The following is a 25,069-nucleotide window of genomic DNA, read 5'->3' on the forward strand; positions in this document are numbered from 1 at the left end:
AACCCACGGATTTCTGGTGTCAATAGCTGTCAAATTTCTGTCTGGACCCCTGAAAGGGCCCTGAGAGGAGTAGCTGCAGGAAAATTAGCGAGATCTCCTTGTCTGCTGAGGAAGTTGGCTTATATATTGTCCAATTCTTACTGCAAATGCTACCAAGAGCACCTGCAGATGACATTCCAGGGAAGGGCCCATAGAAGAGCATGTGGGCCTCCAGACACAGATGGGCACTCGGTGCCCCCCCTGGCGAGTAACATAGGCCACTGCAGTCTGCGGAGACCAACGCATGAACAATGCGTGTTGGAGAAGACACATGTGGGCCCAAGGTCCAAGGAACCACATCTATCGTGATCTCCATAGAACCTAGGACTGGAAGATAGTCCCCGCTGGCAGAGCTAGCTTGGTCAGGAGACACGTTATTTGAGAACAAAACTGTCTGCGTGCCTCTAGAAGGCAAACAAGGCCAGCAGCCATGATGAACAAGACAACCAGATACTCCAGAGATTGGGTTGGAGATAAATGGCTCTTTTGGTAATTCACAATTCAACCCAGACCCTCCAGGACTCGGATTACCTGATTCATCATGCGCCGACCCTCAGACATCAAGGGGGTCCAGATCAGCCAGTGGTCCAGGCAGGGAGGCACTTGCAACCCCATCTTTCGCAGGTGGGCTACCACTATCATCACTACCACATTGATGAATGTGTGGGGGAGCTGTTGGCAGGCCAAAGGGCAGGCCAAGAACTGGTAATGCTGTTCAGGACATGAAACCTTAGGAACATCTTGTGCCCTGGGAAAATAGGAATATGTAAGTAGGCCTCTGACAGATTTATAGAGGTCAGGAACTTCTCCATTGTCACCGCTGTTATGACAGAATGAACCATATCCAAGCAAAAACATAGGACCATGAGCGCTGCATTTAAGGTCCAGAATGGGTCTCCAATGGCAGCCCCTGGGGACTCTTGGGCGAACCCCCCCAAATCTTCACCCTAGTTTTTATGTCATGTCTCTGTACCCACACTTAGGACCAAAAGGTAAAGTGGATAGTAGGAACAGCTGTATGTGTGAAGGACAAGGTATTTCTCAATAGGCAAAGAATATGTGATTGGAAATATAAATCTCTTTTAGGATACTGCCAATGAAAAGTTTTAAGATGGGCTAGAAGGGATTATGACAATAATACATACTGGATAGCAGTGCCAAGGTACCATATAGGCAGATATTTGGCAGCTCTCCTTCAGCTGATCTGGCTCCAAAGTGGCTCTGAATTAAGTTAAACAAAATGACGGTGCTACGTTTTTTCAGGACGACGGCCAAGGCACTGAACTTCCGAAAAGGGAATTACGAAGAGATGAGACTCATGGTGAGGAAGAAGATTAAGAAGAGGATAAGCACTGTAAAAATGTTAGAGCAAGCTAGGTCCCTTTTTAAGGACAGTCATCGAGGCACAAAATCTATATATACCATGTATCAACAAGGGATCCAAGAGGAAAAAGAACAAAGAACCAGCGTGGCTCACTGTAGAGGTGAAGGAAGCGATCAGAGACAAAAAAACTTCGTTTAAGGAATGGAAAAGGTCAAGAACGGACGAAAACGGGAATAAGCACAAACACCATCAATGTAGGTGCCATAAGGTGGTAAAAGGGGCAAAAAGGGGCCAAAAGAGACTACGAGGAAAAAATAGCCAAAGAGGCAAAAAACTTCAAGCCGTTCTTTCGATATATTAAGGGGAAACAACTCGCGAAGGAAGTGGTGGGACCGTTGGATGACCATGGAATAAAGAGAGGACGAAGCAATCGCTGACAAACTGAACACATTTTTTGCGTCTGTATTTCCTGAAGAAGATTTACACAGCATACCGGAACCCATCAGGCTATATGCTGGAAATGAAGACGGAAAGCTGACAGGATTGACAGTTAGTCTAGAGGAGGTATGTAGGAAGACTGACTGGCTTAAGAGCGATAAATCCCCAGGACCGGATGACATCCATCTGAGTGTCATCAAGGAACTGAAAGGGACAATAGCTGAACTGCTTCAACTAATAGCCAATCTGTCGATCAAATTGGGAAAGATTCCGGAAGACTGGACAGTGGCGAATGTTACACCAATCTTCAAAAAAGGTTCGAAGGGAGATCTGGGAAACTACAGACTGGTGAGTCTGACCTCGGTAGCGGGAAAGATGGTAGAGGCGTTGATAAAGGACCACACCATTGATCACCTTGACGGACATGGTCTGATGAGAACCAGCCAGCACGGTTTTAGCAAAGGCAGATCTAGTTTGACGAACTTGCTGCACTTCTTCAAGGCAGTAAACAGGCAGATAGACAAGGGCGACCCGGTTGACATTGTATATCTGGATTTTCAGAAGGCGTTCAACAAGGTTCCAATGAATGACTACTTCAGAAAATTGCGAGCCATGGAATCGAGGGTGAAATATACACGTGGATTAAAAACTGGCTAGAACATAGGAAACAGAGAGTGGGGGTAAATGGACAATACTCGGACTGGAAGAGCATCACCAGTGGGGTGCCGCAGGGCTCGGTGCTTGGACCCGTGCTCTTCAACATCTTTATAAACGATCTGGACATTGGTGCAATGAGTGAGGTGATTAAATTTGAGGACGATACGAAGTTATTCAGATTAGTGAAGACACAGGGGGATTGCGAAGATCTGCAACATGACATAATCAAGCTTGAGAAATGGGCATCGACATGGCAAATGAGGTTCAACGTGGATAAGTGTAAAGTGATGCATGTCGGTAACAAAAAATCTCATGCACAAATACAGGAGGGGCGGTACTTGGAGAGACCTCTCACGAAAGAGACTTGGGAGTTCTGATCAACAAGCCGTCCGCGCAATGTGCGGCAGCGAAAAGGGCGAACAGAATGCTAAGAATGATTAAGAAGGGGATCACGAACAGATCGGAGGTTATCATGCCGCTGTACCGGGCCATGTTGTGACCTTACCTGGAGTACTGCATCCAGCACTGGTCACCATACATGAAGAAGGACACGGTACTACTCGAAAGGGTCCAGAGAAGAGCGACTAAAATGGTTAAGGGGCTGGAGGAGTTGCCATACAGTGAGATTGGAGAAACTGGGCCTCTTCTCCCTTGAAAAGAGGAGACAGAGGGGACATGATCAAAACATTCAAAATACTGAAGGGAATGGACTTAGCAGATAGACAGATTGTTCACCTTCTCCAAGGTAGGGAGAACGAGAGGGCACTCTCTAAAGTTGAAAGGGGATAGATTCTGTACAAATGTAAAGAAGTTCTTCTTCACCCAGAGAGTGGTAGAAAACTGGAACACTCTTCCAGAGTCTGTTATAGGGGAAAACACCCTCCAGGGATTCAAGACAAAGTTGGACAAGTTCCTGCTAAACTGGAACGTACGCAGGTGAGGCTGGACTTATTTAGAGCACTGGTCTTTGACCTGGGGCTGCCTCGTGAGTGGACTGCTGGGCACGATGGACCACTGGTCTGACCCAGCAGCGGCAATTCTTATGTTCTTAAATCAACTAATCAAACTACTATTCCTTTACCTTAGCAAGAAATGATAAGAAGGAAATGAATGTATTTGTCAATCAAATTCAGATCAGGAGCCCTATTTATTAAATGTTTCACTACTGCTTTTTTGAAAGCAATAGGAACCATACCAGTATCCAAAGTTTTATTGATAATACAGGAAAAAAACAGCTACAGAAAAACCCTTCAAGATTTCTATAAGTGAGGGATTACAAACATTCAAATTACAAAAAAAATTGACTTGTAAAATTCTCCAACTGAGATGAAGAAACCTGCTAAAATTGATTAAGGGCTCCTTTTACGAAGGTGCACTAGCATTTTTAGCGCACGCACCAGATTAGCGCATGCTATCTGAAAAACTACCGCCTGCTCAAGAGGCAGCGGTAGTGGCTAGCGCGCACTATTCTGCGCATTAAGGCCCTAACACACCTTCATAAAAGGAGCCCTAAATATCATCTGGAGGAAGTAGGCAAATCACTGATTGGTAACTTCTCAGAATCAAATTGCTTTGCAATATTCAATTTGAGTTTTGTGTCATTTTAATTTTGTAAATCTGATTCCTATGTAATGATGCTCATACCTAACAAAATTGCTATTTGATTTTTATAAATAATATTGTATACTGGCAGTATATAAAGTCTAAACAAAAGCACACATGCGAGGACATGAACCAAACATCTGGCAGTCTTCCTCAGATTTACCCCCGCCCCCCCCATCCTCCCAAGGCCCACAAAACTGTCCTTTGACCTGCAAGCTTCCCCACTTCAGTCCCTGGGCTTGCCAGAGATCCTTAATGTCTAATGGGGTGGGATCAATGCCCACTCATTTCCACCTTGTGGCCACCAGGTGTCCAACATGGCCACCAAGACCTCTAGAGCAGTGATTCCCAACCCTGTCCTGGAGGAACACCAGGCCAATCGGGTTTTCAGGCATGAATATGCATGAGAGAGATTTGCATATGATGGAAGTGATAGGCATGCAAATTTGCTTCATGCATATTCATTAGGGCTAGCCTGAAAACCCAATTGGCCTGGTGTTCCTCCAGGACAGGGTTGGGAACCACTGCTCTAGAGGTAATTTCCCAGAGTGTCTCGGGAGGGGATGATGATGCTGTCAGTTGTCATGTGGTGTCAGGTGGTGGGGTTTGGGGAAGCTAGCATGGAACAGAACATGCATGTCAGGATTTACAGCTCTCCCTAGGGTGGGCACTTATGCATGCCTCGGAGCAAGTGTAAATTCTTAAGTCTGTATTTCTCAAAGCAGAAATAGATTCCCTAAAGGAAATAGTAATGCAGAACTGCATTCCCTTTCCCAGACCACTCCCCATCCTCACCATATCCCCTTGCGATTTGGACATATTCAGCTAAATAGCCCCTGTTCAGAAATGGCATTTAGATGTCTGGACCTTTCCAGATTTTTAAATGCTGCCAACAATGGGCCAGTATTTTCAAGAGGATATTCTAGAGCCTGATGGAAACAAGCAGTTGTGCCATGGACTGAAGAGAGCCATTCTTGGATTGCTCCAGGGCCCCAAAAGCTTAAACTATCTTATGATACTGAAGGCAGAGTTACTATTGTCTTCTCTAATTCTTCTTTTGCTTTTTAAATATGTTGGTGTGAAATGAGCATACCAAATGGCAGGAGATATTGAAGTTGCAGAAAACTTCAATAGTAACAGTTGGTCAAGAGAGGAGATGGTGCTAATAAGAGAAAATAATGTATAGTTTACACTAAAAACACAAATCTATTTGTGTTCATATAATGGGGCTACATATTCAGGTACAGCAAGTAAGCAAGATATTTATCAATAATGAAAAATGAATCTGCCATGACAATACATATATTGTATGATAAGAAAAAAAAAAAGTAAATTGGCAACTCATCCCACCTGCCAAACAAACTGTCATGGACACCATAGACAGAACACACACTAAGATCTATTAATCCTTTGGGTTTTGTTGCACGCTTTTCACTTTCAAAATAAATGAGCTGGGCATCATTCCCCTCTAAGATAAAGTATAGATTCTTCCATCGTTTGCCTTTGCCTGCAGAGAAACAGAAAAATATAGAATGGTTACAAAAAGATTTTTGTTACAGTTTATTATTTCATTTGAATATGCATGGATATTGCCTTGGATGCAGGCTACAATGTTAGTGGCCCATCAGTGGTTCTCAATATTTAGGTCTATCAAGGTTTAAAAGAGCAAGTTACAGTGGTACCTCGGTTTGCGAGTGTTTTGCAAGACGAGCAAAACATTTGCAAAATCGGTGCCTCGGAAACAGAGCATGACTCGATTTACGAGCAACCCCCCCCCCCCGCAATCCGGCACCCCCCCTGCCTCAAACCGGCACCCCCCCCCGCCACGATCCGACTCCCCCCGCCACGATTGGGCACTCCCCCGCCACGATCCGACATCCCCCCGACACAATTGGGCACCCCCCCCCCCCGCCGCTTCTTACCCTCATCTGGGCACTCTTGAAGCTCGGCCTCCTCGTCTGCTGGGCCTTGAGCATCTGAGCATGCTCAAGGCCTGCGAGTTCACGTTCTGAACGGGGTGGGGTCAGATCGTGGCGGGGGGTGCCGGTTCGAGGCAGGGGTGTGAGCCGGATCGCAGGGGGGGGTGCCTGATCGCAGGGGGGGGCCTTCGAAGGGAGCAATTCCAGTTCTCGGGGTGGGGGGAACGCATCAAAACGAGTTTCCATTATTTTCTATGGGGAAACTCGCTTTGATAAACGAGCATTTTGGATTACGAGCATGCTCCTGGAACGGATTATACTCGTAATCCAGTTATGAACAGTCATTTTATATAGTCATTATGATTGAAGGAGTGTTTATTGTTTTATCACACATCAGTGTAACAACAGAATATCCAGGGAAAAGATGTGTATGAATATGGCCTTTTATTTTTTAGCACCAGCTCTTTGGAACTTTCTAGTACATTCGGTTAGAACATTCTTATACTTCCTTCCATGTGGCACTGAAGACATTTGAAATAGCTTTTACTATTAGTTGTGAACATGCCAGAGTGAGGCTGCAGTTTCTAACCAAGTTTATGTCTTCCTTATTCTACTGAATGACTGAGTCTTTCCTATTTTATCATGGAGTTCTGATTTATTTCTATTGTTTAATGTTTATTGCACAACACTGATTTGGTTTTCTAAAGAGGTAGTGTATTAAATTTAATAAACAATACACAATACAAATATGAATAATGTTGACCCACTCATATACATAAAAATACTGTATTAGGGCTGCTGCCTTCAGTAAAAATTTTTAAACATGATCACACAACTAACAGCATTTATTTATTATTAATTTCCACTGCAGCTCCTTGGGAATCTGGGCAAGTCACTTAATCCTCCACTGCTACCTCATAGTTCTCTTAAACAATATTTGCTGAGCATCATCAATAAAATAACCCATCAATTATTTTTTTTAATAAATTATCGTTAACAATAAAAATTCTAGTTTTTAAATCTCAACACAATTCATCCACATTCCTATTTATATCTCTGCGTATACCTGGAGTGGTCAATAGCTCTATCTACTCTCCTAGAACTGCTCAGCTGCAAAATCTGCACAGAAGACAGCAACATAGTAAATGACGGCAGATAAAGACCTGAACAGTCCATTTAGTCTGCCCATAAGTTATACTCATTAAAAAATACATGATTAGATTAACTTGTCTCTTCTTTTTTTTTTTTTTTTGTTCAAAATATTTTTATTGATTTTATAGATATAACAAAGACAATATTTCTGGGTCATAGACTGTAAAGTCTGGTATTGTCCTAGGTTCCAAATGCTGAAGTTGCTGTCCAAGCTCACTCCAGCCTACCCAACCATCCCGTTGTTTGCAGGACATCTACCATAAAGTCTGGCCAATAACATCCTCTTGTTCCAAGCTCACTCCAGCCTATCCAACCATCCCGTTATTTGCAGGACATCTACCGTAAAGCCTGGCCAGTAACATCCTCCTGTTCCATATTAGTAGAGTTCACATTAATGCCCACCCCAGTCCATCCTACACCGAATCACCATATATGGAACATAGACCGTGCAAGTCTGTCCAATACCGGCCTTAGTTCTTTACTTTACATCCTTCATTTTCTAATTAGAGATCCTCTATTTTTATCCCACGCGGTGAATTCCATCACCAGTTTCCTCTCCACCACTTCCCTCGGGAGGGCATTCCAGTCATCTACCACCCTCTCCGTGAAGAATTTCCTAACATTGCTCCTAAGTTAACATGTGAATCCAGAAGGACGACGGAAGACATCCGAGTTTTACTTCAAAGCACTGGAAGAAAAACTCAGATGTCTTAATCAGTCTTCTTTTTTCTGGAGTCATATGGCAACCCCAAAACACTGAGAATCCCCTCCCCACTGCTGATGAATGCAGTCACACTCCTGGGCATGAAGCAGGCATGCTGCTTAGCACTCAACATCGCTCACCCCTTCCACATGAGCCAAAGGCTCTGTTGGACCAACAGTTGCGGTTATTAATAGTGCTCATCTGCAATGTAGAGGAGCGCCAAGAGAATCACGCAGGAAGAAGCGCCTGACCTTCGAGTTTTCTGCTGAAGCCATCATGTCTATCTGGGGCTGACCCTAGCGCTGTACAATCAGACAGAAATGCTATCTGCGAGAGGGACCATTCTCTCAGGTCCAGAACTTGACTGAGGAAATCTGTCTGTATATTGTAGACTCCGGCCTTGTGTGCCACCATAACTCTACCCAGTGAAACAGCATGCGAGCTTCCTAGTCTGAGAGAGAGCTTCTTGTGCCACCTTGACAAATGACCATACGCCACCACTGCTTTTCCTTCCAGAGTGGGCTGGAAGTGAGTAACGCCAGGCGAATCACCTGAAGTTCCAAATGATTGATCGACCAACACCACTGACTAGGAATCCTCTGCTCCTGAATGGAGCGGTTCCTCACAGTGATCACCCCAACCTGACAGGCTGGCATCTGTCATAAGAGTTAATCACTTTAAGATCTGAAGAAGTTTGCCCTGGCAGAGCGCCTCCCTCTGAAGCCACCAGTGCAGACTTCTGTATGCTGGTTCCGTCCAGGGGAGCAGCATCTGAAGGGGATGACATTGCGGAGACCACCAAAAGAGAAGGGACTCCTGTAGAAGGCGCATATGTGCACTAGCCCAGGGGACCGCCTTCAAGGAGGCTACCATGGACCCCAGTACCTGAAGATAATGCCAGGGGTGTGGCAGCTGGAAGGTTCAGGAGATCTCTGATTTGCTGCTGAGGTTTCAGACTGCATGGCTCGGGAAGAAATGCACAACCATGCCGGATGATGAAGAGAAGGCCCAGATACTTTAAGATCTGAGACAGCGTCAACTGGGTGTTTTTGAAGTTGACAATCCAACCCAAGCTCTGTAGCAGAGAGACCACTGTCTCCACCGTAAGGGTGAACTCGTGTCGAGAGAGTCCGAATCGACCAAGAAAGATTGTTCGGATTGTCCAAGAAAGATGGGCCTGGACACCCTGCCTGCAGAGAAAAGCTGCTACAAGTACCATCACCTTGGTGAATATATGGGGAGCTATTGCGAGTCCAAAGGAAGAGCCGCAAACTGGAAATGCTGTTGTAGAACATGGAAATGCAGAAACCTGCGATGCTCTGAAAATATTGGAATATGAAGGTAAGCCTCCGTGAGATCCAAGGATGCTAGAAACTCCCCAGGAGAGACAGCAGCAATGACTGTGCATGGTTTCCATTCAGAAATTAGGAATCTGCAGGAAGCAATTGACCGACTAGATATCCAGAACGAGCCTCAAATCCTCTGAGCCGTATTTTGGCATGATGAAATATAGAGTATCTGCCGAAGCCTGATTTGTGTTCTGGAACGGGTTCTAGTGCTTGGATGTCTAAGAGATGCTGCAAAGTAGTGTGTACCTTTGACTCCTTCTCCGGCCAACGAGTCCAGAAACAAATCTAGAGGCAGGCAAAATAAATCTATCTTGAGCCCCTTCCAAATGATGTCCAGCATCCATTTATCTGGTAAAACTGAGAAAGGTGGCCCTCTGGAGGACTGTTGAGAAGTAATAGTTGCCCGGGTTCTGGATGCCTGAGGACGTCTGGAATTGGAAGTGTTGTTATGGGGGACTGTATCCCTGGGAATATCTCTGGAAGAAAAGCCCGAGGATCCCTGACAAAAAAGGCAGGAGGGATGAAAATTACTACCGTCCCCTCCTGAAATCCGGTGAGACTTGTTCACAGGGAGAGACTCAGGGCGGCGATCAGCAACATCGGCTATGAGGTCATCCAGGCCTTTCCCAAAAAAGGATACCCAAATATGAAACTGGGATAGAAAATAACCACATGGGTGATATGTGAAGTAGATACAAATATGAAAAAAAACACCCACTTTATGTTTAAATATAAACAGCTAGGTTTAACGTGGTTGTAAGTGCTCAGAATCAATCAGATGGTAAAAGAAGATCACAACGGGGTGAAACTCCCGAGGACAGTGTCTTCAGTGTTCAATCATTGCACTTTAAACATAACATTGGTGAAAACTCCAAATATTTGAAAATATTGAATAATTCAAAAAACTACTGTGTACTCATTTTAAAGGTCTGATTCTTCCGGGTTCTGACGCATTTCGCCAGACCAGGCTTCCTCAGAGAACACACACGTAATTTCTTCAAAATTAATGTGATCTAATGTTCTTTCCTACTTGCTTAGTCTCAGAACCTGGAAAAATCAGACCTTTAAAATGAGTACACAGTAGTTTTTTTGAATTATTCAATATTTTCAAATATTTGAAGTTTTCACCAATGTTATGTTTAAAGTGCAATGATTGAATACTGAAGACACTGTCCTCGGGATTAATCAAGGGGCAATTTTACAACTCAACTCTGGAGAAGAATGCTGGATTTTTAATCTTAACACTGTAAGTCCTCATGGATTGAGCAAAGAAATAGAATGGCAAGCAATTTTGGGTTATCCCTACTTACTTACTCATTCAGTTCATTTTTTAACCGAAGTTCACCAGTCTATGTGAATGACTTTTTTCTCGGTTTATTGGCTGGTTTGTTCTGGTGAGACATCAATGCGTTTGAACGTGGTGCTGTTTTTATCTGATAAAACTGGAAGTTATTGAACTATTCACTGAAGGGTACAGGTACACACAGCCCCCCACCCCTCGCAAGTTTTCTCTTTGAGGCTGTCTATTAGTGTTTATTTTATAATCCATTAAGATGTTTTTTGAACTTGCTTATGAATTAGGTTCTCTTTTGTTTTTGACTCATAGGGACCCAGCTCATTTGTGTATGAACCCCGTTCTTTGGTTCCTCAAGGACAGAAACAAAACATGATCCGTGTCAAGGGACTGATTCGTATCTAGGGAAAAATTTTCAGATAAGTTTTCATTATTTTTTTATTTTTTATTTTTATGACTGCATGTTATTTCACAATATGCAATGATTGGTCGGTAAGACTTAAATGGAGATAAATATCTCACAAGAGTCTCTGGGTCTCCGAGAATATTTCAACACACTGATATACTGGTTATTGTTAGTTTATCAAGAAACTCAGAAGGATATTCAAAGGCTTCAAATAATTCAAATTTAAAACATTAAATGCAGGAGAACCTCCATATCTTATGCATTTATTAGTTCCATATAAGCCATTAAGATCAGGAAATCAAAATCATCTTTCAGTTCCAAATTACCGAGAAAAAGTTCACGAGCATGTTAGGGCTATTTTTTCAGTAACTGGCCCTAAACTTTGGAATTCCTTACAGTTAATCTTTAAGATTGTTGAATTTGTACAAATTTAAAGACTGATCTCAAAACATTTTTATTTGCAGAAGCTTATAAAACATAGTAACAAATTTTGTTAATAAAAAAAGTATTATATAGTAGATTCAGTTGAACTGGAGGAGCCCTCCATAACATGAGATTGCCAAATTGTATTTGCCTTCCACTCGTTCACTATAAAAATTGTAGTTGAACCTTTAACTTCACTCATGTATATTTGATTTCTTTGAAATTGCTTATTGATTGTATTACATAATTTTAGATTGTAAGCCACCCAGAAGGATTACCAATGGTGTGGGATAGTAAGATTTTAATAAACTTGGAAACTTTTGGCCTCTTTTACAAAGCCGCGTGGCAACAGCCTTGAAGCCCTTTAAATCTCTATGGGCTTCGGGGCCGCTAGTGCGGCTTTGTAAAAGAGGCCCTTACAGAACATACCAAGGGTACCAACATTTTTGATACAAGGTTTTATTTAGCCTGGTTCTTGTAACTCTAAATTTTTCCTTCAATTCTGAAACTCAATCAAACAAAGCAGTAAACATGCCAGCAGAAGCATCAAAGGAGCTCAAATAGTAGCCCAAAATACACCAGTTTGGTTGCTGACTGGCAGAGTTACAACTCAGTATTGTTTTCAGTTTTTATCCACGTTTTTATATCAGGACTTTTAGGGACCCCTGAGGAAGACAGCATCGTCAAAACACGGACCGTGTTGGGTCCACAGTTCCCAACAGTTTGGGTCCTAGATATTTTTTATGTGGATTATGAATTTGTATATTTTTAAATAAAGCCTGCATCTTGAAAATCACCATCTCCATAGAGGTTTCATTTTCGCTGCATTTGCATTTTCTATGGAATTAAGGGTCAATCTTTTGCTTGTTTGACTAGCCACCAAGTAACAGACTTGGAGAAGAACATTCTTAATGACACAGTAAATAGTCTTAGGAAAGAAACAAGTGGATCATTCTGGACCCCATCCTATCTACTGGAAAAGATATTAGCAAGGTAAGAACCTAATCTCTTTTTCCAGTGCAATTAGGTGTGTCTTTCTGGACATATGAGACGTATAAAAGCAGTCCTAAAAATCTAGGGCAGGATGACTGCCAGCCCATAGCACTGAGGACCAAAAGGCAGAGTACTTCCTTGCCACCACAACCACTCTGTAAAACTTAGCAAATGTATTTAGAGTGGACCAAGTCGCTGCCTACAAATCTATGCTGGAGAGACTGCCCTAGCTTCAGCCCACAACAAAGCTCCACTTCTGGTCGAATGCGCCTTCACAGAAACAGGGGACTGTTTCCCACAAACAATGTATGCTGACGAAATGGTCCTTTGGATCCATCTGGAAATTGTGGCCTTGGAAGCTGGGGCTAGATTAGTCAGCACTTAGATGGTCAGAGAGCCTAAACTCGTTGGTGACCTCCAGATTTCGAAGAAGTACTCTTCTCACATCCAACATCTTTAAAATCCAGTCCTGTTTCTTGGAACCTGACAACCAAATTTCCTGATTGACATGAAAGGCTCCCTACAAGAGCGAGCCTGGAGTTCTGAAAACGGTCTTGAGTGTCAAATCCATCACCGACACTTCCTTCAGCGGTTCCAACAAAGCTTGCCTGAGACCCAGCAGAACCATGTTAAGATCCCATGAAAGGAACAGGTCTTTGACCGGAGGTCTGATGCGAAGCGCACCCTTCAAAAATCCGGCTATGTTTGGATGAGACATCAGCATACTTCTGTGGTATTGAGCTCTGAAAAAAGAGAGCCTGGCAACTTGGACCCAAAGGGAAGCCACCGTAAGTTCCATGTCAAGGCTGGCTTGGAGGAAAACAAACACTACAGATTTAATTATTTATTCATTCATTTTTCTATACCGTTCTCCCAGGAGAGCTCAGAACTGTTTACATGAGTTTATTCAGGTACTTAAGCATTTTTCCCTGTCTGTTCCGCCGGGCTCACAATCTATCTAGTGTACCAGAACTGAAAATGGCTCCACCTTTCCTGGACACACCATTGCTGGAAAGTCTGCCACACCTTAGCATAGGCCAAGAGCATTGTTGGCTTCTTAGACATGAGAAGAGCGATAATGACCACCTCTGAGTATCCTTTATGTGTTAACACTTCGCAATCAAGAGCCATGCCATAAGAGCAAAGCAATCCAGATCTTCTAGGCACACTAAACCTTGTGAAAGAAGATCTGGATGCATCTGTAACTTGAGCCAGGGACCCATCCAAAGAAGCACCAGGTCCGTGTACCACTGTCTGCATGGCCAATCTGGAGCTACAATGGCCTTTCCCTGATGATTTACAATTGTTTGAAGGATTTGGCCAATCATAGGCTACTGAAGAAGGACATACAAAAGTATGCTTTGTAGCCACAGCTGGACCAGAGCAACCAGACCCTTGCTTCTGGACTCATTTCTTCAACTGAAGAGCCCGTCTGCCTTTTTGTTCTTTGCCATAGCCATCAGTATGGCAATTCTTATGCTCTTGTGGCCTAATCCAACTACTAGGTATTGTTGCTGTTGTGTTTTGACAGACTTCCTTTCCCCAAAGTCTGTGAATGCTACTTCTGTAGTCCCTCCCCTTCAGACTGGCAAGTAGAAAAAACTATGATGCAATGAAACCCGTCTTCTGCTTGTTCATGTAAATTTTTTAAATTAAAAATCATAATTCAAAGTGACAAAAAAAGCCCTAAAACTATAGCAAACTCTCAAACATACATAAAGCACAGTATATACGAGAATTAAGTGGTAAATTAAATGTTTAACAAATTATGTTTTCTTTAGACATTGCCTAATAGTTCTGAAAGCCTATTTTTCCAGAGCCTTTCATAAATATGTCAGGCGCCTTGGGTACCTGAATTTTGTCATCCAATGCCCAATATTCATAAAAATAAAACCATAAGCAGCATATATAGTCTATAAAGTATGTAGGCCACAAAAATAAAAACAAAAAAACACCAAGGAAGTAATGAAATAAATTTACTTGTTGGCTGAAAGTTTAACGGGCACTTACATTTTCTTTTTAAATTATGTCAATGCATTTTGTGATCAAGAAACGCCAGAAATTTGCTCAAAAACATGCAGGAATGCAGTTGCTAGGTATATGGTTAACAGGACAGAGATATCTAATACATGTAAGGGTACAGTCGTAAATATCCCAAAAAATAATATCAAAAAAACGTACTGTATAATTAGTTTAGCAGGAGGGCTTCATTCATGTCACATCAAAAAGACTCAATGGACAAAAAAGATAAATACAAAAACAGAGAAAAACAAACCTCATATACAGGCAGCCGGGACTATGCAAGTGCTCTAAGCCACCTGTATCATCATTGGTTTGAAAAAAACTCTGTACATAAATATATAAATATATTTTCATTCGCTTCAAAGACTTATTTTTCAAAATTCATTTTGTCTCGTGCATCAAAATATATGAATAGAAATCCAATCTGTCTAAAACTGGTTACAATGGCAACAGCTTGGTATAAATATAAGCAATTCTTAGTAACATGAAAAAAAAAAGAATGTGAAACTTAAAAAAAACCCAACAAAACTTATCTCAAATTGCAGCAACAATCATTCTTTCATCCAATGTTCCACTTCCCAACAGAAAGCATTTCTGTTACGCCTCAAAATGCTACTTCAGGGGTTCATAGTCAGTTGTGCGCAAGACAAAAGCGCAAGGACAAACGGGCGCAGAAAAGTGAGCGCAAAACACTTCAGCGCAAATGATTTCTAGTAAAAAGCACGAGCATGACAACCGTGCGCAAGATAACTGAGCGTTGACAACCGTGCGCAAGACAACTGAGCGCCAAGACAAGCGAGCGCTGGCCATGCGCTTTGTCAAAGTCCCTCATTGATCTCAAAGAGGGACTTTGACAACCCCTGTTATAGTGTTATAGTGTCTATTCCTCTGATCCAAGCTAACCCGATTCATCCCTCTTGCCTTCCAGTTCATAATCAAATGCTAATGCAAGAAGGCCTCCTAGAGGCGTCTAACATTCAGTAAGTTCTGTTATTTACATTATTCTAAGTTTAGCATCTGTCACCAGACAATAGCGTGCAGGATCTTATAGTGCAGGGATCTCAAAGTCCCTCATAATGCACACAGATCTCAAGAAGGGACTTTGACAACCCTAACATTCAGTAAGTTTTGTTATTCTAAGTTTAGCACCTGTAATCATTTATTTATGTTTGTCTTGCATATTTTTGTTCTATGAAATTTCAACCAATCACAAAGATGCTAGCGAAGGGAGGGTGGGCTCTTCCGAGGAAACCAATCACAAAGACGCTAGCAAAGGGAAACCAATCACAAAGACGCTAGCGAAGGGAGGGCGGGCTCTTCCGATGAAACTAATCACAAAGACGCTAGCGAAGGGAGGGCGGGCTCTTCCGATGAAACCAATCACAAAGACGCTAGCTGACTTTTCGCTCAATTGTCATGCGCTCATTTGTCTGCTCCCATTTGTCTTTGCTCTCATTTGTCCACGTGATTTTTTTCTGCGCTCGTTTGTCTAGGCTCTGTTGTCTAGCACTCATTTGTCTTTGCGCTCACTTGACTTTTTGCTCAATTGTCATGCGCTGAGTTGTCTTTGCACATTTGTCAGCGCGCGTTTGTCTTGCGCGCATTGACTTGCCACCACTTCAAGGAAAGAAGGTTCTGTAATCATATAATGTTTCTTCCAAACGCTCCCACATAAGACTAGTAGAGCTGGCTCCTCTCAAAATGGCTGCGGGACTGAGAGACACGCCCGACTCATTCAAAAAAAGAGAAAGAGCCGGGCGTCATGACATTATCACCAACGTGATGCTTGATTCGCTATGCATCAGCCTGTAAGGAGAAAGAAAACACTTCTCTTATTCATACCTAAAAAATTCCAAAAGATGGAACTGTAACAGAAAATGGAATAACAGTACACCAGAGTTGTAAAAAAGTCGTACAGGCTAATAGGTCCTCAAAATTAATATGGCAAACACTCCCACTGAAACCAGTTTTAGACAGATTGGATTTCTACTCATATTTTGATGCACGAGACAAAATGAATTTTGAAAAATAAGTTTTTGAAGCGAATGAAAATATATTTATATATTTATGTACAGAGTTATTTTCAAACCAGTGATGATACAGGTGGCTTAGGGCACTTGCATAGTCCCGGCTGCCTGTGTATGAGGTTTGTTTTTCTCCGTTTTTGTATTTATCTTTTTTGTCCAATGTGTCTTTTTGATGTAACATGAATGAAGCCCTCCTGCTAAACTAATTATACAGTACATTTTTTTTTAACAGGACAGAGACACATGTACAGTTGATTTCCTCAACAGTTGTTGCTAAAACTCAAGTGGCCAAGAGCTTAAATCCCTACTAGGTGTTAGGAATAGCATAGAGACTTACGGGATGCAAGGCACAAAAGCTCCTAACCATAATTTTCAAACATATAACACAATTTTTTTAATCTTACAGTTTAACCGACGTTTCAAATTAGAAAGAAAGAATCTTACTTTTCTTCTGAAGATAGCCTTTTTTGACAATATTTTTGTAAAAAGCATCCTTAGTTTTGCGGCGAATTGTATTGTAAATTTCTTTACCATCCAATGAATCATTAAGAACTTGTTCTTGATGCTGGTAAACAGAAAATGTAATTCCAATGTTTCAATTCAGTCTTTTACCAAATAATGCAGTAATCAACAGTCATTTCCTAAAATCAACTGTTTTAGCCTAATTTTTTCTATTGATCACTATCCTCGTTTTCGACACATATAAAATGACATATTAACCTTTTCTCCCTTTTTGGGATGAAATATTTTCTATTTATTTATTTATTTAGATTTTTATCCCATCCTCCCAGTAGCTCAGAACAATCTACAAGCAAACATTCACAGTGAAGCACATTTGGACAATATAAAGACTATACAGTAGTTTAAATATAAGGACTATACAGTAATTTAAGTACAGGTTAAGAATGGATTGTACAGCAATTTAAGTAGAAGTTTCGAATGGGGAAGAGAGGTTAGAGGGGAGGGGGGATTAAGGGGGGTGAGGCGTAGACTGTGGTTGAATTTTAGTTGAAGAGGAGGGTCTTTACCGCTTTCCGGAAGGTCATCAATGAGTTCTTTAGTCTGATTTGTGTGGGGAGTTGGTTCCAGAGTTGGGGGATGAAGTATCTGTAGGAGCGTTTGTGGGTGGTTTCTGACAGGAGGGACCTTCCTGGGGGGATGCATAGGCATTTCTCCATTTCTGAGAGGAGAGGTGGGTGGGGGTGTACAGGGTTAGCTTGGATTTTATGTAGGTAGGGGTGGTGGTGTAAATTCTTTTATGTGCTATTACCAGGGCCTTGAATGCACAGCGTTGGTTAATTGGAAGCCAGTGTTCAACTCCTGTGAGATCTACAATGGTCATACTGAAACTGAGCAACAATTTATCATAAATCATAATTTATTAACATAGGAAAACAAGTGCATCATCTTAATGTACAGACAGAGATGAATGTTTGAACTGAGGACCAAGTAGCTGCTATGAAGATTTCAGCAATGGAAGTGGAATGTAAGAAAGCATCTCGGAGACCTGGTGGACGGAGGACAATCAATGGGATCACAAGGTTAGAGTAGATCAAATTGGAGGGGGGGGGGGTTTGCGCTATATGTTAAAGAGGGAATTGAATAAAATAAACATTCTGCATGACAGATAGCAGTGTGGAATCCTTATGAATAGAAATTCCATGTGTGAAGGGAAGGAATATAAAGGTAGGGTTATACTACCGTCCCCCAGGACAAAATAAGAAAACAGATGAAGAAATGTTTTCAGAGATTAGGAAAGCTGGAGAAATGGGCAACACTACGGGTGATTTCAATTACTATTTTAATAAATTGAGAAGCATATGTTATTTCATTCGTATATCAAAAAGTCATATGCTGGACACAAATCACAGTCTAACTGGTAATTATATTCCATAGAGGGGTAGACAGACTGTCTCAGACTGAAAATTCTTACACTTCTATGAGAAGCACCCAAAATAAATTTTTGGAGAGAAAAAAAGACCTCAGTTATAGGGCTTCAGGGGTCTAAAAAAAACTCCAAAACAGGTGCTGCTACTCGGGTCTGCAAATGTCATTCAGACAAAAATCAAATCTTAATTCATACCCTCAAGGAACAATCCCCAAGACTGGAAATTCAAAAACGTTGTGCTCTAAATCAGTGTTCTTCAATCTTTTTACACCTATGGACCGGCAGAAATAAAATAATTATTTTGTGGACCGGCATCAGTCCGCAGACCGGCGGTTGAAGAACACTGGACTAAGTCGTGGGCCAGACCCTGCCCATCTCTACCCAATCTCCACCCCGACCTGACCCCCATAGTCCTAATTGTAACACTATTTTTTCCATTAATTTTTCATATGTACACACAATATAATCTTATTAACAACGCATCGATCGCACCACAGACCAGCAGTTGAAGAACACAGTTTTGGGCCTGAAGCACATGCCGGCCCTGTGGACCGGCAGGAAATTTCTGTGGACCGGTGATTTAAGAACACTGCTCTAAACAATATACAACTCAGCACTGCAATTTATAACAAAAATAACATGGGGCACTTAGCGTCACCTGCAGGTCCAACGATGTTTTATCTTCTGCCGGTCCATTTCAAGGAAGTCAAGATTCAAACAACTCTGTCTGTGTTACCCAAAAGGGAATCCCTGTTTCGCTTGTCAAAGCTGCGTCTGGGGTTTACCAACAAGGCAGCGCTGCTGCAAAGATGCCTTCGCACAGGTATAATCCAAATGCCAGAAAATGGCGCCATTTTCTGGCATTAGGATTAGACCTGTGTGAAGGCATCTTTGCAGATTTTAGATTTGGTCCTTAGTAGAATGTAAGACATAGTACAGGAGTTAACTATGTTGGGTCTGCTGGGAAACAGTGATCATAACGTGATCAAATTTGAGCTGATACCGGGAGTAATGTCACAAAAGAAATCTATTGTAGGGGCGTTTAATTTTCAAAAGGGCGACTATGATAAAATGAGGAAAATGGTTAAAAAGAAGTTAAAAGGATCAGTTGCAAAGGACTGTAAACCAGGCATGGATGTTATTTAAAAATATCATCGTGGAAGCCCAAACCAGACGTATTCCACATATCAGCAAAGGTGGTAAGAAGAGGAAACGAGAGCCAGCATGGTTAAAATGTAAAGTGAAAGAGGCTATTGGAGTCAAAAAAAAAATCCTTTAAAGAATGGAAAAAGGACACGAATGAAGAAAATAAGAAGAAACACAAGCACTGGCAAGTTAGATGCAAAGCATTGATAAAGACAGCTATGAAAGAATATGAGGAGAAACTTGCAAAAGAGGCAAAAACTCATAGCAATTTTTTTAAAGTACATCAGAAGCAGAAAACCTGTGGGACTGTTGGATGATCAAGGAGCAAAAGGGGCACTCAGGGAGGATAAGACCATAGCAGAGAGACTGAATGAATTCTTTGCTTTGGTCTTTACGGAAGAAGATGTAAGAGATCTACCTGAACCAGAAATGGTTTTCAAGGGTGATGATGCGGAGGAACTGAAAGAAATCTCAGTGAATCTGGAAGACGTACTAAGCCAAATTGACAAGTTAAAAAGTGATAAATCGCCAGGACCGGATGGTATACATCCCAGGGTACTAAAAGAACTCAGGAGAGTGTGTGGCGCAGTGGTTAAAGCTACAGCCTCAGCACCCTTGGGTTGTGGGTTCAGTCCCACGCTGGGCAAGTCACTTAATCCCCCCATTGCCCCAGGTACATTAGATAGATTGTAAGCCTACTGGGACAGACAGGGAAAAATGCTTGAGTACCTGAATAAACTCATGTAAACCGTTCTGAGCTCTCCTGGGAGAACGATATATAGAAAATTGAATAAATAAATAAACATGAAATTGCTGACTTGCTGTTAGTGATCTGTAACCTATGGCTATAATCGTCTCTAGTACTTGAAGATTGGAGGGTGTCCAATGTTACACTGATTTTTAAAAGGGCCCGAGGGGAGATCTGAGAAATTACAGACCGGTAAGCCTCACTTCAGTGCCGGGCAAAATGGTAGAAACAATTATAAAAAATAAAATTGAGGAACATGTTGACAAACATGATTTAATGAGACCGAGTCAGCATGGGTTCTGCTGAGGGAGATCTTGCCTCACCAATCTGCTTGACTTCTTAGAAGGTGTGAATAAACATGTGGATAAAGGTGAGCCAGTTGATATAGTGTATCCAGATTTTCAGAAAGCTTTTGATAAAGTTCTTCATGAGAGGCTCCTGAGAAAATTAAAGTGTCATGGGAATAGGTGGATAAGGAATTGGTTATCGGATAGAAAACAGAGGGTAGGATTAAATGGTCATTTTTCTCAATGGAGGAGAGTAAACAGTGGAGTGCCGCAGGGGTCTGTACTGGGACCGGTGTTATTTAACTTATTTATAAATGATCTGGAAATTGGAATGACGAGTGAAGTGATTAAATTTGCAGATGACACTAAACTGTTCAAAGTTGTTAAAATGCATGCGGATTGTGAAAACTTGCAGGCGAACCTTAGAAAATTGGAAGACCGGGTGTCCAATTGGTAGATGAAATTTAATGTGGACAAATGCAAAGTGATGCACATTGGGATGAATAACCTGAATCACAGTTACCGGAAGCAAGGGTCCACCTTGGGGATTAGCGCCCAAGAAAAGGATCTGGGTATCATTGTAAACAATACAATGAAACCTTCCGCTCAATGTGCGGCAGCGGCCAAAAAAGCAAACAGGATGCTGGGAATTATTAAAAAAGGAATGGTTAACAAGACTAAGAATGTTATAATGCCCCTGTATCACTCCATGGTGCAACCTCACCTGGAGTACTGCGTTCAATTCTGGTCTCCTTATCTCAAGAAAATATAGTAGCACTAGAAAAGTTTCAAAGAAGAGCGACTAAGATGGTAAAGGGGATGGAACTCTTCTCATACAAGGAAAGACAAATGGTTAGGGCTCTTTAGCTTGGAAAAGAGATGGCTTAGGGGAAATATGATCGAAATCTACAAAATCCTGAGTGGAGTAGAACGGGTACAAGTGGATCGATTTTTCACTGTCAAAAATTAGAAAGACTAGAGGACATTCGAAGTTACAGGGAAATACTTTTAAAACCAATATTTATTTAGTTCGATTTCTATCCTGTCCTCCCAGTAGCTCAGAACAGGTTACAAGCGAACATTCACAGTGGGAATACATTTGGACAATACAAAGACTATACAGTAACTTAAGTATAAGTTAAGAATGGAAAAGTGGGTGCAGGAGGAAGGGGGAATTTTAGGGGGCGATGGGGGTTGATTGCAGTTGGAATTTTAGTTGAAGAGGAGGGTCTTTACAGCTTTCCAGAAGGTCATCAATGAGTTCTGTAATCTGATTTGCGGGGGGAGTTGGTTCCAGAGTTGGGGAATGAAGTGGCTGTAGGAGCATGTGCGGGCAGTTTCTGACAGGAGAGACTTTCCTGGGGGGATGCATAGGTGTTTCTCCATTTCAGAGCGGAAATTTTTTTTCACTCAGAGAATAGCACAGTTACTTACCGTAACAGGTGTTATCCAGGGACAGCAGGCAGATATTCTTGACTGATGGGTGACGGCACCGACGGAGCCCCGGTACGGACAATTTTAGAGTGATTGCACTCTAAGAACTTGGAAAGTTCTGGCATGCCGCACCGCGCACGCGCGAGTGCCTTCCCGCCCGACAGAGGCGCGCGGTCCCCAGTTATGATAAGCCAGCTAAGAAGCCAACCCGGGGAGGTGGGAGGGACGCAAGAATATCTGCCTGCTGTCCCTGGATAACCTGTTAAGTAACCTGTTAAGTAACTGTGCTTTATCCCAGGACAAGCAGGCAGCTATTCTTGACTGATGGGTGACCTCCAAGCTAACAAAAAGAGGGATGGAGGGAAGGTTGGCCATTATGAAAACAAATTTTGCAAAACAGATTGGCCGAAGAGTCCATCCCGTCTGGAGAAAGCATCCAGACAATAATGAGATGTAAAAGTATGAACTGAGGACCAAGTAGCAGCCTTGCAGATTTCCTCAATAGGAGTGGAACGGAGGAAAGCTACAGATGCTGCCATAGCTCGGACTTTATGGGCCGTGACAGAACCTTCCAGTGTCAGTCCGGTCTGAGCATAACAAAATGAAATGCACGCTGCCAGCCAATTAGACAACGTACGTTTAGAAACAGGACGTCCCAATTTATTTGGATCAAAGGACAGAAAGAGTTGGGGAACTGATCTGTGGGGTTTCGTACGCTCTAGATAGTAAGCTAGAGCCCTCTTACAATCCAAAGTATGCAGCGCTTGTTCCCCAGAATGAGAATGAGGTTTTGGAAAGAAAACAGGCAGAACAATGGATTGGTTGAGATGGAATTCAGAGACAACCTTAGGGAGAAACTTTGGATGCGTACGCAGAACCACCTTGTCATGGTGAAAGACTGTAAAAGGTGGATCTGCAACCAGTGCATGAAGCTCACTGACCCTCCTGGCAGAGGTAAGAGCAATAAGGAAAAGTACCTTCCAAGTGAGAAACTTGAAAGAAGCGGTAGCCAAAGGTTCAAATGGAGGCTTCATCAAGGCGGAAAGAACCACATTGAGATCCCAGATAACAGGAGGGGCTTTAAGAGGTGGTTTCACATTGAAAAGACCCCGCATGAACCTGGACACCAGGGGATGAGCTGATAGAAGTTTTCCATGGATCGGCTCATGAAAAGCAGCAATGGCACTGAGGTGGACTCTGATGGAAGAAGACTTAAGGCCAGAGTCAGATAAAGAAAGCAAATAATCCAACAACGACTCCACTGCCAGGGAAGTTGGATCAAGATGATGAAGAAGACACCAGGAAGAAAATCTCGTCCACTTCTGATGGTAACATTGCAGAGTGGCTGGCTTCCTGGAGGCATCTAGAATGGAACGAACAGGCTGAGACAAAAGTGTATCATGAGAAGTCAGCCCGAGAGATACCAAGCCGTCAGGTGCAGAGACTGGAGGTTGGGATGTAGAAGGGTCTCCTGATGCTGTGTAAGCAGAGAAGGATACAGTGGAAGAAGAAAAGGTTCCCTGGAACTGAGTTGAAGTAGAAGGGAGAACCAATGTTGCCTGGGCCACCTCGGAGCAATCAGAATCATGGTGGCTCGTTCCCTCTTGAGCTTGAATAAGGTTCTCAACATGAGAGGCAGAGGAGGGAAAGCGTACAGGAACAGATTTGACCAATCGAGGAGAAATGCATCTGCTGCCAGACGGAGAGGGGAGTAGAGTCTGGAGCAGAATAGGGGCAGCTGGTGATTGTGAGGAGCTGCAAAGAGGTCTATCTGAGGAGTGCCCCATTGAGCGAAGATAGACTGTAGAGTTACAGGATCGAGTGTCCACTCGTGAGGCTGGAGAATTCTGCTGAGCTTGTCCGCTAAGGAATTCTGTTCTCCCTGAATGTAGATAGCTTTCAGGAAGAGATGGTGATCTATGGCCCAAGTCCAGATCTTCTGTGCTTCCTGGCACAAGAGGCGAGAGCCTGTCCCCCCTTGCTTGTTGATGTAGTACATGGCCACTTGATTGTCCGTGCACAGCAGAAGGACCTGAGGAAAGAGAAGATGTTGGAAGGCCTTGAGGGCATAAAACATCGCTCTGAGTTCCAGGAAATTGATGTGATGCTTCTTTTCCTGGGCTGTCCAAAGACCTTGAGTCTGGAACTCGTTCAAATGAGCTCCCCATGCATAAGGGGAGGCGTCGGTGGTGATGACTAGTTGATGAGGAGGCTGATGGAACAGAAGACCTCTGGATAGATTTGAGGATACCAACCACCATTGTAGAGATTGACGAAGAGATGATGTCACAGAGATGTGTCGTGAGCAAGGATCCGTCGCTTGGGACCACTGAGTAGCAAGGGTCCATTGAGGAGTTCGCAGGTGAAGACGTACGAGGGGTGCGAAGTGAACTGTGGATGCCATGTGACCCAAGAGTATCATCATTTGTTTGGCAGAGATGGAATGTTGTGGAAGTACCTGCTGACATAGAGACTGAAGAGTCTGAAGACGGTTGGATGGAAGAAATGCTCTCATGAGGAGTGTGTCCAATATCGCTCCAATGAATTGGAGTCTTTGAGTGGGAATGAGATGAGACTTGGGTAGATTGATCTCGAATCCCAATATTTGTAGAAACTGGATGGTTTGGTTGGTGGCCAGGAGAACTGCTGGAGCGGATGTGGCCTTGATTAACCAGTCGTCCAGGTAAGGAAATACCTGAAGGTGGTGAGAGCGCAGAAAAGCAGCTACCACGATGAGATATTTGGTGAACACCCTTGGAGAGGAAGCAAGACCGAAGGGCAGCACCTTGTACTGGTAATGACACTGATTGATCATGAAACGGAGATACTGTCTTGAGGTTACATTGATTGGTATGTGAGTGTATGCTTCTTTGAGATCGAGGGAGCATAGCCAGTCGTCTTGGTTGAGAAGAGGATAAAGAATGGCTAAGGAAAGCATCTTGAATTTTTCCTTTACCAGATGTTTGTTGAGATCGCGAAGATCTAGAATTGGTCTGAGATCTCCTGTTTTTTTGGGAACTAGAAAATAACGGGAGTAAAATCCCTGACCCTTTTGATCTAGAGGAACTTCTTCTATAGCGTTTAGAAGAAGGAGGGATTGAACTTCCTGAATAAGGAGGGCAGATTGAGGACTGTTCAAAGCAGACTCTTTTGGCAGGTTTTGGGATGGAAGAGTCTGAAAGTTGAGAGAGTAGCCGTGGCGGATGATGTTGAGGACC

General features: G+C 42.7%; 1 protein-coding gene across 1 annotated transcript in view; it reads right to left on the minus strand.

The window, feature by feature from the left end:
- RASA1 (RAS p21 protein activator 1) overlaps positions 1–25,069 on the minus strand; it is a 207,809-nt gene that overhangs the window by 115,714 nt on the left and 67,026 nt on the right. The window contains exons 10-11 of the mRNA XM_033922545.1: positions 16,793–16,913; positions 5,411–5,567 (exon numbers count right to left, since the gene is read on the minus strand). Coding sequence (XP_033778436.1) covers positions 5,411–5,567; positions 16,793–16,913 — 278 coding nt within the window. The remainder of the gene's footprint in view (positions 1–5,410; positions 5,568–16,792; positions 16,914–25,069) is intronic.

This window comes from Geotrypetes seraphini, chromosome 1 (assembly GCF_902459505.1).
Source record: "Geotrypetes seraphini chromosome 1, aGeoSer1.1, whole genome shotgun sequence".
NCBI classification, from domain to species: Eukaryota; Metazoa; Chordata; class Amphibia; order Gymnophiona; family Dermophiidae; genus Geotrypetes; species Geotrypetes seraphini.